The sequence below is a fragment of the Schistocerca piceifrons genome, chromosome 1, assembly GCF_021461385.2.
Source record: "Schistocerca piceifrons isolate TAMUIC-IGC-003096 chromosome 1, iqSchPice1.1, whole genome shotgun sequence".
In the NCBI taxonomy this organism is placed as follows: domain Eukaryota; kingdom Metazoa; phylum Arthropoda; class Insecta; order Orthoptera; family Acrididae; genus Schistocerca; species Schistocerca piceifrons.
The window spans coordinates 775,857,374-775,874,759 of NC_060138.1; the positions used below are offsets into that span (position 1 = coordinate 775,857,374).

The following is a 17,386-nucleotide window of genomic DNA, read 5'->3' on the forward strand; positions in this document are numbered from 1 at the left end:
TGGATGGTTAAGGGGCCTGCTTGTGATAAGTGGGAAATCTTTGTTTGAGTCCCAAGTCTGACACAAATTTTCGTGCTTTCCAAACAGCTGGCATCAACATGTATTCCCAATATGTGAATCTATTCCATAACCTAGAATGTCTGACAGGCAGCAAAGCAGATTTTAAATCTAACATAAATTCATTTCTTGTGGACAACTCCTTCTATTCTATGGATGAACTTCTGTTTAAAAACTGGTAGCATGCATAAAAATATTGTTTTTAAGTGTAGTTGCATGATATGAATGCATGGTTTCTGTTGTTTCAGACATGTCCAAAAGGACAGATACCGTGTGGAATCTGCAGCTGTGTTAAAGTTTATGTAAATTGAAGGTGGGAAGTTGGGGCGATGGGGCAGAAAGGGAAGGGGAGGGAAAGGAATGAACTTATGATGTCGGCGGTATCAGGACTTTGTGGAGTCTGCAGTGCTGAGTGAAAATGTATGTCATACTGAGATTCAGACTGGGGCAGTGTGCTTACAAGTCAGTTACATTAACCAGTGTGCTATCTGGACACAGAGTTTATCGCAGTTGCGTGGTTTGTCTTGGTATACTGCTTGGCCGACCCACATTCCCACCCAGCACCACCTGTCCGCAGTCCCTTTCCATGTCCTCCATACTCACTACTTCGAGATTCTCACAGGAGGTCAAATGTGATTGTGTTTGCATACTGAAGGTGGTGGATTCATTGACCATTGAGGCGACTCAGTTATATGAATGCCTGGTGTATCATTTCGAACATGTCTGCAAGAGCAAACACCACACATTCGTATAATTGATTCAATTCAATGGGCAATGAATCCACAACCTTCAGTGTACGTGCACAATATTCTTTGACTTCCAGCAGTAATCTAAAATTAGCAAGAATGGAGGACTTGGGCAGGGACTGCGGATAGGTGGTGCTAGGTGGGAATGGGAATCAGCTGGGGAGCAAGCGTAGATAGCTTGTGCATTTGCAAAGAACTGTGTGTCCAGATGGAGCAGTGGTTGACGCAACTGCTTAGTAAGCAGGAGATTGCAGGTTTGAATCCTGGTCCAACATAAGTTTTTTCTTGGTTCTGCTGACTCCACATGAAGTCTCGATGCAGCTGACATCATGAGTATCTTCCCTTTCCTTTCCTTTCTCACTTTTGCCACATTTAACAGTTAACATTAGAAGAAATAAAAAATCCCAGATTCACTCCTTGTGAGCCAATTATTTTGTTTATCTTTAAAAGCAAAAGTAAAATCAGTTTAACACTTTGCCGTCTGCATGTCTCGTACAAATTTATTCACTTGGCGCCGGCAGTGCTAATTCGGATTACTTGGCTTGTCGCCGGCTGCTTGTCACCTTTCTGTTGATGACAAGTTTCAAACACATTGACTTTTGCGTGCTTTAATTTTTCCGGAGTTCCTCTATTTTGCTGTATCATTCCACAAACTCAAATTTTCTTTTCAAGTAACTTCTCTGCATGTTCTACACTGTTATAATAATTATCCATGTAGAGGTGGTGCCACTTTCCATAAGAAGGTGTCAGTAGTTCTGTCACAGTTTCTGCTAAAGGTTGTCCTGCGCCAGAATATATCTTGAATGAGGAAATGTATCCCGTACTCGAATCTCACAGGATCCAAATGAGTATGCCATATTTCATAATTTTCGATGGATTGTAAACTTTAAAATTTAACTATCCACGCCATGGTATCATTCCTTCATCATTTGAGATGTTTTGACTTAGATTAAACGTTTCTTTAAACGTTTTGGAAAAATAATCAATTACGAATTGCACTTTGAAAAGCTGGTTGGCATTATCGGGTTGGTTGTTGTTGTTGGAAAAATGTAAAAATGATAATTTTTGTCTAAATCTGCCGCGGGACATCCTTTGGCGAAATATTGGTGTGTCTATCAACAGATTCATTGACCAGTAATCATTGCTCCCTGTTTTTTTTACAATTCCTATAAGGATAGCAAGCCCAAATCATTTTCTAAGTTTGAGTCCAGTAACGTCGACAAATTTGGTATTTTTTTTTTTAATCCAGTTTCCGTGTATTGCAATTTTGACTGTAATACTTGTTGGATTCGTTGCTAATATATTCAAATAGATCGTTCCCAATATATAATTCTACGATATCCAGGACACTCTGTGTATTGTTGGAAAATGTGTGTGGACCCTGAGATCCTTCAAATCTTCTATTGGTCCTCAGCAAATCATAGTCTGTCTTCTTCAACTGATTCATCTGAATCAGTTGGCAACTGTAGCATTCGCCGAATTCTTCTTGGACGTATTTCATTATCTTCTGATGATTCTGCTTCACTTTAATTTTTTTTATATCCAATCGGCCAAATTGTCCGGAATGTCAGACAAGATGTCCATGCACTCAGCATAAATAATCGTACTCTCTCTTTCGTCTGCCATGATGAAAGTGCACAAGTACTTATAAAAACAAAAAAACTTGTTGACATCTGTAACTTATTGTTACGTAAACAAAACACCAATAGAATGAAAAAAAAAAAAAAAAAAAAAAAACTGCTGTCACTGGCCGCTGCACGATTTTATGCTCACAACACCACTGTTGTGTCGGCAGTCATTAACCACTATCTCGCGCACGACACCACTGTGCTGTCATCGAATGACAAAGTGTTAATAAATTTTTTTAATAAAATTTACAAACAACCAGGAGGCACATGATATATACTGTGACTATTGGAGTTGAGTTGAATATTTTTCTTTAATACTTTTTTTAAATCACCGTGGCAAGGTATGTGGCTCGTATTACATATTGAATAATTCATAGATAGTGCCAGATATCACCAAGATAGATGTAGTGTCATTTGTAGGTCTGTAGATAATGTAGATCGTATTGATCTCTTTGGCACTTCATACAGATTTTTAATTATAAGTACAATAAAATAAGATACAGAATTTTTATTATTAACAATGTACAAGCTTCTATACCAATATAACAGGGAAACAGTTACGTAGGTCCAATGTTATAACTTGTATTCGTACAGTTTTATGTCAGTGGCTGCTACATATTAGCAAGAAGTGGGGACGTATTTTGTACACCTTGGGTTGTGTTTTTCAATGCTTCTAAGAAAGCGGTTTTCAAATAATTCCCAAAAAATGGGCATTTTTCATAATAACATGATCATTAATCAGGCTGCAGCTAAAATTTTTCTTATGTCAAAAGCTCTCCAGGTCTTCTAGGAAGTCGAGGAACCTGCCCTTCTCACCCTTAGGCAGCACCCTCACATCAGATATCAGAGTCAATGTTCTATTGACTTAGAGGCATGTACATTATTAGTAACAGTAATTTCGTATCCTGTTTTTATTGTACTTATAATTAAAAATCTGTATGAAGAGTCCCTACATCCGCTACCGATTGGCAAATCACACCAACAATCTATCTTAGTAATACCTGGTGCCACCTATGAACTATTCAATAACTAATACGAACCACATACCTCGTCACAATGGTTAAATAAAGTATAAAAGAAAAATATTCAAATTAATTCTGACAGTCACAGCAGACATCATGTGCTTCCTAGCTATTCGTAAATTTTATGAAACTGATTTTACCTATGCTTTTAAACATTAACAAAATAATTGGCTCACGAGGAGTGAAGCTGGGATTTTTTATTTCTTCTAATGTTAACTGTTAAATGTGGCAACAAGTCAGTACAACAATGTCAATAATTTTACTTGTATTTTATTCTTATACAAATTTTATAAATTTCCTTGGAGACCATATTGCTTTACTCTTGGAGGTTATGTATTATGTAGTTCATATAGAGGGCACCACAAAGCCAACCAATGTGTTCTCTGCAAAGCCTATCTTCATTACACCGTAGTCTTGAATGGACTGTCACAAGAACCTAAGCAACAGGTGCAGATGTATGGGGCATGTATAACAACTCCAAAATACTGGTATGTAATTTAATGTACAAGCAATATAGGTTATACCACGAGTTGTAAATTTTTTTGTACTATGCTTGATTATCTGCTTACTGTATTTTTTGGCATTGGTAACAGCTAGTTACTAGCAAAAAGCTGGATCCGCTTTAATCAATTTAAAATGGAAACGATGACTGGTTGCTGCTCTTTATCGTTTTGAATGTTACATCAGAGTTGTGGAGCACATTCCACTTTCCTAGTGGAAGGTAGTCTGATGGATACAGACATTGTAATGTTGTATGCTAATCAATGACTTGCCTGAGATGGTGTCATGGTGCTTCTGGTGTGTCCAATGTTGTCGGCAACCCTTTCTCTGCTGCCACTTCAAGGAAAGCCTTAATGCTGATCACAGTACTGGTAGTGCTTGGTGCTGCAGATGTTGTTGCACTATACATGTGGATATTTTTCTCGCTCCAAACGAGCCAATTTCCTGATTCAAGGTACATTGTCTAGCTATAGAGTCCTGCAAAGCCAAGTGATCAATATGTTTGTGCTCTTGGGTGCTAGTCAGGTGTGGTCATTGAGATCCTTCTTGGCACTGAGTGTGGGCCTCCTGAAACCATTGATTCTGCATACATGTGACAGTCATGGAGTCCCAACCAACACAGGCAGCATTATCATGGAACAATACTCAGAAACCACAATTTCAATAGACCACAGTTGAATTCTGACGCATGCTGGTAGACATACATGAGGAGGCATAATATGATTTTCATCTACACAACTGACATCCACATAAAGTTTCTGATTGAGAAACCGGTATGTAATCTTTCTGTATAAAGAAAATATATTCAAGCAGCTGATATACTTCATGCCAGTTTAATGTCTGCTGCCTGCTACCTTCATAACACCCTTGCTGGTCACTTCCGCCAGGGGAGCACTTAAGACGCCCACACTTTCTGGACACTAGGCATGCCGAACCATCGCTTGAGCAGTCTCTTGTTCCGCTTTGACGAGGCAACATATCCAGTTGTGCTCTCGGCAGGTCGCCCGCACAATGCCACTTGGCCTGTGTCATTGCTCACTGCATTTTGCCAGGGCATGTGGGAACTGCAGAACTCTTATCCCACACTCGTTGCTGGTTGTCCTGTCTTGGTCTATTTAATGAGAGGAGTGCTACTGCGTTTATTCCACACCGCTTTCCCAAGCTGCATCTTCTCGAGGCGGTTGTGCTGACTGCATTAGAACAAAGCCTGATGCCGGATGCCCAGCTTGTCCCCCCTGGTATCAGCAATTGGAATACTGCTTGCAGTGTAGTGCAAATAGTGCAGTGGACTGCAGTGTGCACCAGGACTACCAAGCCGATTTATTACTTTCTTATCCCCGTCCCTTTTGGCAGTTCTTGCCATTGAAGCGGTTTTTCCCACACTGCCAGACTACTCTGAACAAAGATTGCAAGCCAGCCTTGATCTGTCCGGTCCAGACCCTTCTTGAGATGTATTAGCCCATTGTTTTGGATGTTACTGTAGTCGTTAGCTTTTGGGTTAGTATGTTAGAATCAGTCCTCATTGCCCTTCCAGCGCGCTCCTTCATTTACTGCTGTTTTCTTAAATAGCACATTGTGTAGGCATGTGCACCCCTTAGGTGTATAGAAGGGAATATAATTCGTTCCTTCAGCCCCACACACAGGGAAGTATAAAAGAATGACTTGCAAGAACCAAATGATTTTCAGTAGTTTAAAGGGAGAACAATGAAATCACAGTCGCTGATACGATTATGTTTTCAAAGATCAAACAATATGAACTTCGAGGGCTATGCATGCTACCACAAAAACAAGTGAAAAATCAGTTTTAAAAGCAATGATTTGTTACAATTTATGGCCACCTCAACAGGAACATTAATCATAGCAGCTTACTGATAGTATTTACGTAGCATGCTGGCATGAAGGTACACAGCCATCCTTCAGTCTGGCTTGAAACTTCTCACACTCTGCTAGTTGCTTTGTTTCTAATGAAATTTTCCAGCTGTATCGTTTTATAATGGCTACTCATGAAGTTTGACTTATCACCTAAAAGAAATAAAGTTACGTAATGAATTTTTTGTAATTGGATGGATAAAAAAAAATCTACTCACGAAGTGGTGACAAGAGAATGCACATATAAATAGTATTATGTATGCAAGCTTTCAGAGCCAGTGGCACCTTCTGCTGGCAGAAGGGTTGAAGGAGAAAGAAGAAGGGTGAAGGAAAAGCGCTGATGAGGTAGGTTTTGAAGAAGTTGCCCAGAACCCAGGTCAGAGGAGACTACCGGACAGGATGAGAAGATATGTCTGATAGTTGGGGACTGCATCGGATGAGATTTGAAAACCTGAGGGCTTAAAGGTGGAAGATGTGTAATATGCAAGACAGAGATTACTGCTAAATCAACATGTACAGGTTAGGGTAATATGCAAATCGAGATTAACTCTTGCATGATGTTTTAGCAGTAACATCTGTCTTGCATATTACTGTATCTTCCACCTTTAAGCTTTCATGTTTTCAAATCTCGCCCAGTGCAGTCCCCAACAATCAGTCTTTCCTTCTCATCCCGCATAGTAAGTCTCCCCTGACCACGAGTTCTGGGTGACTTTCACAAACTCTACCCCTTTTCCTAAACCTCACTAGTCCTTTTTTTTCACCCCTCTTCCTTTCCCTTTAAATCTTCTGCCAGAAGGAGGAGCCACTGGCTCGGAAAGCTTACATACATAATACAGTTTATACATGTGTTCTCCTGCCACTGCTTGGTGAGGGAATTTTTTTATCTATCCAATTGCATTATATTTTCAAAAATTGATAATTTTCGTTGATTGATTAATTTTTTGTTTATTTCGAGGAACAGGTCTGCAATTCTGGTAGACGTTTGGATTCCTATGTCACAGTAATGTGGCATGCCACCAGAAGAACTAAAACAAAATGGTGCAGCCCACTGATAAAGTATAGTAATCTGCATTCGGCAGCAGTGGAAATATTGCACCTGCATCAAGCCAAGCTAAATGATTTCTTTAGCCATCTGTGTTCATCTGACACAGCTGCAGTGTTTCCACTGGTGCTGAAAGCAGATTGCACTGCATGATATTCCTCTTTATTAATGGCTGTACCATTTTGATTTGCCTTATCCAGTGGTACTGTGATGTGGGTAGTTCAATGTGTAACTGCAAACAGAAAAAATTAATTATATAACTTTTTCAGTGCTATAATTTAAACTTTGCCTCTCATAATGCCTGCATGTACAGTCATAAAAAGAGCCATTGAATTGACAGACAGCACTTCTTAGTGCTTCCTAAATTGTAGCATCCTTATAATGTGAAGAATCATTGGTGGTGCTCTCCCATGCTGTGCCTGGTGTTGGTTTTCGCTTAGTTCCATAACACAAGTAACATGCTTTGCTTACCTGTGTTTAGGCAAGTCATCTGATAGTTTGCCCGCAGTGAATCAGTGTTTTTGTTGAACCAACTGTCTGAGTCTGGCAATAGATTGTTGTTCATAGTAGATTTCCTCAGTGCCATCTTCATCAAGAATGTCATTGTCCCTTGTGGAATTCGTGGGACCATTGTTTCACTTTATAATTGCTCATGTAAATGAGAGTAGATATATTAATCAATTGCCACTGAATTTTCTTGTTACATCTGCCATGCTTGGGGAAAGTGAATGACATCAAATGCCTCACTTGCTATGGGGTAATCAGTGATAACAAACATGTTTCTGTGCTCTGTCATGGCGGCTGCAGTTTGGTGATGCATGTGAGTGAAGGAGTAATTGGGATGGAGCCTGCTCAACAGACAACAGGTTAATAGACCAATAGCACTGCCATAATTTATTTTAGTGTTAAATATGATTGATACTGCATCTGAGAGAGAGAGAGAGAGAGAGAGAGAGAGAGAGAGAGAGAGAGAGAGAGAGAGAGAGAACTGAAACATAATATACTGCACTGCCACAAACATGAGTTTATAACCACAAAGATTAAGGAATGCTGTTTTAATAGCTTGGACTTTGAGGTTAGTTGTACAGATATAAGTAGTTTGATTGTAATCTCTGAGATCAGTTGCCCTATTTGCAACTTGACATCCTTTTATTTTCTTAGAGTATAATCTCGAAAAGTGTGTGAAGAAATAATCTAATGAGATGCATCATATTCAAATGAAAATAATTCTTTTAATAGTCTTTTTACAAGTATTGGGACTTGAATTGTCCCAAATTGATATTTCCTTCAGGATAGTTACAGCTTTGCTGTCCTTTCATTTCTAACAGTGACAGTTTCATATTCTTTTGTATTATGAAACTTGAGAGATGGGGTGTCATGGTTAACACAATGGACTTGCATTCAGGAATGAGATTAAAATCCCCATATAGCTATTCACATTTAAGTTTCTCATGGTTTCTCTAAATTATGTGAGGCAGTTGCTGAAATAGATTTTCTGAAAAAGACATAGCAGACTTTCTTCTGCATTATAGTTCAGTTGGTATTTGTAATCTATATCCAGTAACCCCATCATTAAACTTGTCTTCTTTCCTGGTTTGGTCTTTCCTTCCTTCCTTCCTCTGCTGTGAAATTAAAGTGTACCAAAAAGGTGTATCAAGGCCTCATTTGATACTCGAGTAACGTTTCTTCTTTTGCTCTGATTTATCTTCACTACAGATTTAAATGTAACTGTCTAAATTAAACTGTGAATATGTTGTTGAACCTTTTTAAAACTCACCACTTTTCTTTTGCATACATGCAGAAGGAGAGACAGAGTGAACTGAAGGAAGTTGTGGAACAAATGAAGCAAGAGAAGCTAAAACTTCGTGATTCATACCAGCAGCAGGTAGAAACATTAGTCCGTGAGAAAGTCCAAGAATTCCAGTCACAGCTGGATGCTGCTGAGACAGCTTTGGAGCAACGAGAGAAAACACTTGCTGAAATGACGTCACAGCAAATCAAACTTCTCACAGAAAAGTGAGTTAAATTTTGATTGCTTTTTCTTAGCCATTTTATTCTCTGGAAGGGAAGTTTCAAAGACTTGTGGCAGTGTCTATAATATTTGTGGAATGTACTGTCTTAGAGTACACTAATTTTTGGTGTCATTGTTTCTCTTCATTTTGACTTACTTTGAAAGTTAAATGCCTGCCTCCTTTAGAGCAGTATTTATTTCAATTTACTTAGAGCTGGAAAGTGTACAGTCTAGTCACTGAAATGTTGTTATGTATTTAACAACTTTTACACCTCCCTTTGGCTTTGTGTGTAACAACAAAACTTGACACAGCAGTACCATAAGGAATATTGAGTAGCACTGGGTAATGGCCAACTGCAGTGTGACTTGATGTTCCATTCTGTGAATTCTGGCATGTGCTCTATAATATTTAGGTCTTGTAGACATGTAGATTTCTCAAGGTACTGCACAATTTCTAGATGCACTGTCCTCCTTAAAGATGATATTTCCACCTGGAAAAAGTGCAACATTCCTCACTGCACTTGCTCCACATGAAAATTGTTATAATAAGAACCATTTGTGTGTGTCATTCTGTACAACAGAGACCAATGTTCTTTAAATACAGTTGCACTGTCACACAATTCTTGCCTGCAGCTTGCAATGTGTTCACTACACATAATGAATCAGCAACCTAACATGAATGCTTACAAAACATACTTGGAGTTGACGGGCATTAGGATAAAATTTTTACATTTTTTAATTTTTATCCCAATATAAAATTTGCAACTTTCTTAATAAATGTGTATATTGGAAGCCACTTTAGAAAACAATATAGTATTGTTGTAGAAGTTCTGAGAATTCTGTTTCTACGGTGACCAATATAGATACCAGAAAGGTAATAGACTTCCATATTTTGACAAAACATTGAAATAAAAAGAAGTCAGCGAACCAAGCAGAACATATCTATGAAAGGAACTGTGAGGAAACATGTGGTGGAATGGATATTGGAGTTTTTGCTTGATCCATGAATGAAAAAAGTATTTTGTTATTCTAAGTTCTTAGTTAATGGGGTTTCAAAATCATACAATAGTTTACTACCAGATGGTAGAGCTCAGCATTAGAACTACTCTGTCTGGCTTACCATCACCCATGGATAAATAGTTCAATCAGCTGGTCAGCCCTTACTATGCGTTGCATGCAATTCCCATGGCAGTTGTCACACTAGTTTGCTGCAGTGTACATGCCAGCTCATCTGCCTCCAGTTTCCACTGGTGGGGATACTAACTCCTTCCTCCCTGAAAAGGCCACATAGGCTGAAAATGACCAGGCATGGACCGTGACATCTGATGCACAACTAAAGAGAGCACCATAAAACAGAGCAGCGGACCAACCACCAAAGAAGACAACGCTGATGCTGCTGGCTGTGTTGGAGGGGTGGAGCAGTGTGGAGGCTGAGGCAACACTGATTTGCATGATGGACCAGATGCTCCTGACCTACATCCACCACAAACAAATGCCAACTTTCATGGCTCACTATGACGCCTGGCAGCCACCCATGCTGCTGACTGAAAGACTGGACCCTAACAGCAGTTCTGGAGAGAAAGTGTGGTTGGCCAAGGTGGTACAAGTAATGTGACCCAATGTGCAGTGAACTGAGGAGACCCAACGGCTAATGCCAGACTGCACCCACTGACTGGCATCGCCCGGTACATAACCAGAAAACTTGACTACCCATTGACAAGGGAAGAGGCAGACACTGACATCTTCAACTTTTGTAGTCCTGTCTTCCTCAGTTGCGTGTAATATTACGGTATATTAATAATTTTGCTTATGGACCGTCTGACAGCAACTGAATAAAACACAATTTTAGTGCCATACGCGTTTCGCCTTTATTTTCTGCAAGGCATCATCAGTGGCCTGGAATATGTACGTGTGTTAACTATTTTATTTACATTTTTGTCATTGTGCCTATAGGTTATAAACAGTTCTGGTGGTTGGTATTTCCTATTAAGTAGTAATGTTTTCAACTGTACTTACAGGTTGCGTGGACAATTTCCTACACATTACGCTCCTGTTGCATTTTTGGTGTTGTTCTTCTTCTTATGAACGCCAATTTGCAGTTTTTTTTCCCCATTCCACAACACTATGCACTGAACGCTTGTTTTAAAGCAATGTTTTGGTTTCTGTTGCCGACTGTCAAATGTTTTTGCCAAAGATCGAATGTTATTGCCAAACTTATGAGTGTAACTATTGAAGTATCTGTGGTCTGTTCGTGTATGCATTTGTGTGTGTGTTTTTGGTGTGATATATATTTTTTTGTGCTGTGTGTGTGTGTGTGTGTGTGTGTGTGTGTGTGTGTGTGTGTGGTTTTTTTGGTGTGATATATATTTTTTGTGCTGTGTGTGTGTGTGTGTGTGTGTGTGTGTGTGTGTGTGTGTGTGTGTCCAGATGATGTGGGGAAGAGTTTTCTTTTTCTTTTTTTTTATTATTTTTTGTTTTATGTTATCATTTCCTTTACTAAGTGTAGAAGGCAGCCTGTGCTGATGTGTGTTTGTTCATTTATCACATGTTGGTTTTCTGCTATGGCTTTCTGGATGTGGAAGTTTTCCTGCATTTGTATAAGATGTTTGTCATGGTTGCTTATTCTCATTATTTTCATTTCTTGTTCCATGTTTGTAGGATGATGGTTGTAGTGTTTTAAATGCTCTGCAAATTTGGTATGGTCTGTTTCATACTTCCAACATCTGATATGTTCTTTGTATCTTGTTTGAAAATTCCTGCATGTCATGCCTATGTATACTGCATCACAACTTTGACGTTCAAGTTTATATATTCCTGATTGTTGGAATTTGTCTCTCTTGGTAGCTGGCTGGCTTAGGTGTGATTGAAGGGTTTGCCCAGGCTTATATGCTATTTTGAAGCCCTATCTCTTTAGGATGTTTGCAACTCCGTGTGTTAGTTTATGTGTGTAGGTCATGGTGTACCATCTGGTTCTTTTCTGTGTGGTGTTGTCATTGTGTGTGTTTGTTGAGTGTGTTTGTAAGTTTTCAGCTTGTGAGTTCTTTTGTATTGTGGGACTGTTGTGTTTGTTTTTTATTTGTGTTTTTATTTTTTGATTGAGCTTGTGTACCACATGTGTGTCATACCCGTTGTTCCTAGCTATTTGTATGATTGTACTCATTTCTTGTTCATAGTTTCTCTTGCTGAGTGGGATTCTGTTTAATCTATGTAACATGTGTCTTAGTGCTGCAAGTTTCTGGCTGTGGGGGTGGTTGGATGTGGAATGTATTATTGTGTCTGTGGCTGTTGGTTTTCTAAAGATGTTAAATGTATGTTTACCATTTTCTTTTTTAATTGTAATGTCAAGAAAATTTATTTTATTTTCTTTTTCTTTTTCAAGTGTGAAATTTATGTTCTGATGAGCTTTGTTTATTTCTGAATGGAGTTCATCTATTTTTTCACTTGGCTCATCTACCAGACAAATAATGTCATCCACGTATCTGTACCAATATATGATTTTGAAACTTTCATTTGTGGTTATCTTATCAAATATCTGATTTTCTAGGTGACTGATGAAAATGTTTGCTAGTGTTCCTGATATTGGGGATCCCATTGGCAGTCCATCAGTTTGTAGATAATATTCTTTCTCAAACTGAAAGTAGTTTTGTTCAGTTGTCAATCTGAGCATATCTGTTATTTCTTTTATTGCATCTGTGGTGAGGTTGCTGTGGGATGAGAGATTTTGTTCTGTGATTTCTATTGTTTCTGTGATAGGGATGGAGGTATACATATTTTCTATATCGAATGAAATCATTGATGCTGTGTGTGGTACCTGTATGTTCTGTATGTTTTCTATTAGGTTTCCTGTGTTTATCACTGTTCTGTTGTTTTCTACTTTATAGTGTTTTGTAACTAACTTTTGGAGGTGTTTGGCTATGTGGTATGTTGGGGCTTTCTTGAAGATGATAACAGCTCTCATTGGCATTCCGTCTGTATGTACTTTCGGTTGACTGCGGAGTGTCGGTGCTTGTGTGTTTTTCTGTGTTAAGTAGTATTTCTGTTTGTCTGTGAGTGTGTGTTCAATGTTTTTCAGTGTTCGTTTCACATTTGCCTGGAATCGTGTAGTTGGATCTGACTTCAGTTTTTGTATGGCGTTGGTGTTTATGTATTCCTTGGTTTTTGTGATGTATTGCTCTTTATCCATGAGTACTGTTACATTTCCCTTGTCTGCTCTTGTTATTAATACGTTATTGTCTGTTAACTTTTGTCTTAACCTTTTCATAGTAGCTGCTTCTGTTTGGTTGTTCTTACTGTGTGTCTGCTGTGTTTGTTTTAATATGCCTTTTATTTCTTCTTTTACTAGTTCTCTTGGCAGTCCTATGTTTATTTCACAATTATTTTGTTGTTCTTCACGTGTAAGGATGTGTTCGGTTTCTACTATGAGATTTTCTATGTATTGATTGTTCACTTTGCTATTGGTGCAGTGTTTCAAACCTTTTTCCAAGAGCATTTTTTCGTTTTCGTGTAGTTCTGTCTCTGTTAGGTTAACTAAGCGTGGATGGAATGTGTGTTGGTGTTCATGTGGTTTCACATTTAAAATGTAAATGTGTTTTTGCGTCTTTTTTACTGTTAGTTTCATTATCTTCTGTTTATGTTTGGTTTGTAAATGTTTCATTGCTGTGTATGTGTTGTGTTCAGTTTTTTCTACTAGTGCCATGAAAACTGCGGCGTTTCCTACGTTTTTTGCGAATTCTAGATGAGTCTCTTAGAGCATCATGTTTAGGTGCTGTTTTTTCGAATAGAGCATCTTAATTTCATGTAGTAACCAATATCGTTCTGCAAATGATTTCGACTTTTGTGCCACTGTAGAACTGTTTTTAACCTTTACATTAATGTAACTTGGAATTAAATCATTCTTTTTGCATGTTTTGTTGAATTTTATATGCTGTATCGTCGTATGGAGTCTCAGATGTATTTTCTTGAACCTGTTGTGCACGTTGACAGGGAATGCTTGACATAGCTGTATTGGCATCTTCAACTTTTATAGTCCTGTCTTCCTCAGTTGCGTGTAATATTACAGTATATTAATAATTTTTACACACGCAGCACAAAAAAATATATATCACACCAAAAACACACACACACACACACACACACACACACACACACACACACACACACACACACAAATGCATACACGAACGGACCACAGATACTTCAATAGTTACACTCATAAGTTTGGCAATAACATTCGATCTTTGGCAAAAACATTTGACAGTCGGCAACAGAAACCAAAACATTGCTTTAAAACAAGCGTTCAGTGCATAGTGTTGTGGAATGGGGAAAAAAATGCGAATTGGCGTTCATAAGAAGAAGAACAACACCAAAAATGCAACAGGAGCGTAATATGTAGGAAATTGTCCACGCAACCTGTAAGTACAGTTGAAAACATTACTACTTAATAGGAAATACCAACCACCAGAACTGTTTACAACCTATAGCCACAATGACAAAAATGTAAATAAAATAGCTAACATATGTACATATTCCAGGCCACTGATGATGCCTTGCAGAAATTAAAGGCGAAACGCGTGTGGCACTAAAATTGTGTTTTATTCAGTTGCTGTCAGACGGTCCATAAGTAAAAATTATTAATATACCGTAATAAGACACTGACATCTTCATTTGGGTCTTAAGTATGCACAAAATGCTCCACCTTCATGTTAGAAGCCAGGTAAGATAGGGCAATAGTCAGAAGACAGATAGTGTTGTGAACACAAAAGTAATGGAAAAAAATGACAGCAATGTGCAAATAGTGTCTGTTGATGACGTGAAGAACAGCTTGGCTATTTACGGGAAGTTTAACAAGACACTAACAAGCACATGCTGCCCAAAAAACGGAGTCGCATGCTATCCCAAGGGTGCTCCAGGAATGGCCAAGAGGTAAACTTTTGCAACGGTGTAGCCTGGTTCTGTGCTCATGCCCTGCAAGTGAACGAACACCGGGTATTCAGTGTGGCAATAAATCACTGGCTTGTGGACACAATGTCATGCCAATGCCTTCATACCCCTGTGTGACATGTGCAGCAGCTGGAGTTTGTGAGGATGCAGTGCTAGGGGGACTACCACCCAACAGCTTTGCTCCTCCATGGCGGGCATGACGAGCATGACGAGCAAGAGGACCCCTTGGACAATGTTGAGTAGATCTCAGAGGCGAAAAAACGCTCCATCTGCACCCAAAGAGAGACGTTCCTGCAACCTCACCAAGACAGCCGAAACCATTTTCTGGAAAAATGAGTCAGCAGCTATGGTGGTTGCAACCTCTTATGCTGTCAATAGAATATTCAGCAAGGTTTGCTGCAAGGTATCATTCAATGTGAACACTAGAGCCTTGTGCTGATTGAACGATTGGGCTCCACAGGTGGTAGTGCATCAGCATTTTCATGCTGATTGGAGGAGCAGTAAAAATGTCAGAGCAATAATTACTAACAAAGAGGGCCCACCTGTGCAGTCAGTGGTCAGTCCTGTCTGATGGAAGAACAAAATAAATTAACCATCCGCTTGTGGTTGATAATGAGGAGAAAACTTACTCTGTACCAGAAAACTTGAAACTTTTAATTCTGGTGTCTCCTTCTCCACCTATGAATAATTAAGTTGTCCTGCAGGTAATGTCTTTGATGCAAGAAGTGACTGGCTGTTCGGTGCCATCCATGTTCCAATGGGACAGAATCTTGCCAGTGCCATATTGGGACATGTTCATGGTCAGGGTTAAAGGTTTACCCATTGTAAAAGAAGCCAAATAGAGAGCAGAGCACAAACACTACTGAGGGACTGAAAAGTCCATTGACAGTGGACAAAGTTAAAGCCCATTTGCCAAAGCCAATTAAGGGGCTGGTAGATGTGCATGGCCAATGGAATGAACTTGGCATAATACGAAATCGTGCCCAAAAAAGACGCGAGCTCCTTCAGGTTCTTGGGTGCTGTCAAGGGCTGCAATTTGTTCATCCATAGGGATGAAGCCCTCTTTGCTAAGCCTGTCCCAAAAATGCACTGTTGAGGAGCAAAAGCTGCACTTCTCCAGCTTGCAATGGAGGCCATTCCCCAGAAGACACTGGAAAAACATCTGTAGATTTCATAAATGCTCCTCTTGTGTAGAGCCCATAACACAGATGTCATTGATGTAGTTCATGCAACAGGGAATTTCCTGAGTATACTGCTACAAATATTGTGATAAATTCAGGGGCAGATGAGCTTTCAAAAGACAAGTTATTAAATGGGCAATGCCCAACGGGAGTGTTGAGTACTAAGACAGTCTGAGAAACTGTGTCCAACGGCAGCTGCAGGTATACATTGTACAAGTTTCGTGAAAAATACTGGTCTCCCTGACGGCTTTGCCAAAAATTCTTGCACTTGTGGAATTGGATATGAGTCCTTGACACAATACCGAGCGAGGTGGCGCAGTGGTTAGACACAGGACTCGCATTCGGGAGGACGACGGTTCAATCCCGCGTCCGACCATCCTGATTTAGGTTTTCCGTGATTTCCCTAAATCACTCCAGGCAAATGCTGGGATGTTTCCTTTGAAAGGGCATGGCCGACTTCCTTCCCCTTCTTTGCCTAGTCCAGTGTGACCGATGACCTCGCTGTCTGGTCTCCTCCTCCAAACAAACCAACCCTCCTTGACACAATGTGCATTGACCATCTGTTTGAACTCACCTCAAAGGTTCATGGTGCTGTCAGGCTTCTGAATCACCACCAAATGGATGGCCCACTGACTTGATTAAACAGGAGAAATGATGCTCTGATCCTGCCAACACTGCAACTTGGCCTTTACCTTGTTGGGCATGGAGGAGGTAATGGGGTGGGGGCAAAAAAATTTAGGCACCACCGACAGCTTAAGAGAAACACATGGTTTAACAGTGCCCCAAATTCAGCAGTTCTTTGTATTCACTGCACCCTGTAGTGTAGAATGTGCCTTTTCACTCCATAGAATATTGTTCAACCACTTAGATCAGTGTCAGAAACTGAAGAGCAAATTCTGAATCTTGTTGCAGATCATGAGGTTTCAGTTGCTGCAGTATCTTCATCTTGTTCAGGGTCCATTGTAAAATGGATCTCAAAACTCTCCATTCTGTTGATCATGGGATGGTCAGTTTTCGTGACACTGCACGAGCACTTGCACTACAGCATGGTCAGTTACAGCAACATCAATCTCATCAAGAACTTACATTCTCTTCCAAGTGCCACACTAGGCTCATCTGTGTTTTAATGTCATCTTCTTTAAACCATTCAATGACAATGGGCCTCTCCTCAGACCTCTCAGTGCTGCACTGTGATTGCTGCCATTCACATGAAACAGTTTTGCTAAAAGCACATGGTCTCTCTTCTCAATAGCCATACTGTTCACTCATGCTATGGCTTGCCAAATCAAAGTATGGATGTCATACTGTCATACAACCAGTGTACAGCACCAAATTTGCACCTGGTGACCACAGCTGGAACTAATTTTTTTTCCCAACAGTAATCAGTTC

At 39.6% G+C, this 17,386-nt stretch overlaps 1 protein-coding gene across 5 annotated transcripts in view; it reads left to right on the forward strand.

The window, feature by feature from the left end:
• LOC124712558 (dentin sialophosphoprotein) overlaps nt 1-17,386 on the forward strand; it is a 231,005-nt gene that overhangs the window by 132,756 nt on the left and 80,863 nt on the right. For all 5 annotated transcript variants that reach the window (XR_007005602.1, XM_047242880.1, XM_047242873.1 and 2 more), the window contains exon 9: nt 8,667-8,881. Coding sequence is in view for 4 of the 5 variants with exons in the window: in XM_047242880.1 (XP_047098836.1) it covers nt 8,667-8,881 (215 nt within the window). In the remaining variant the exon portion in view is untranslated. The remainder of the gene's footprint in view (nt 1-8,666; nt 8,882-17,386) is intronic.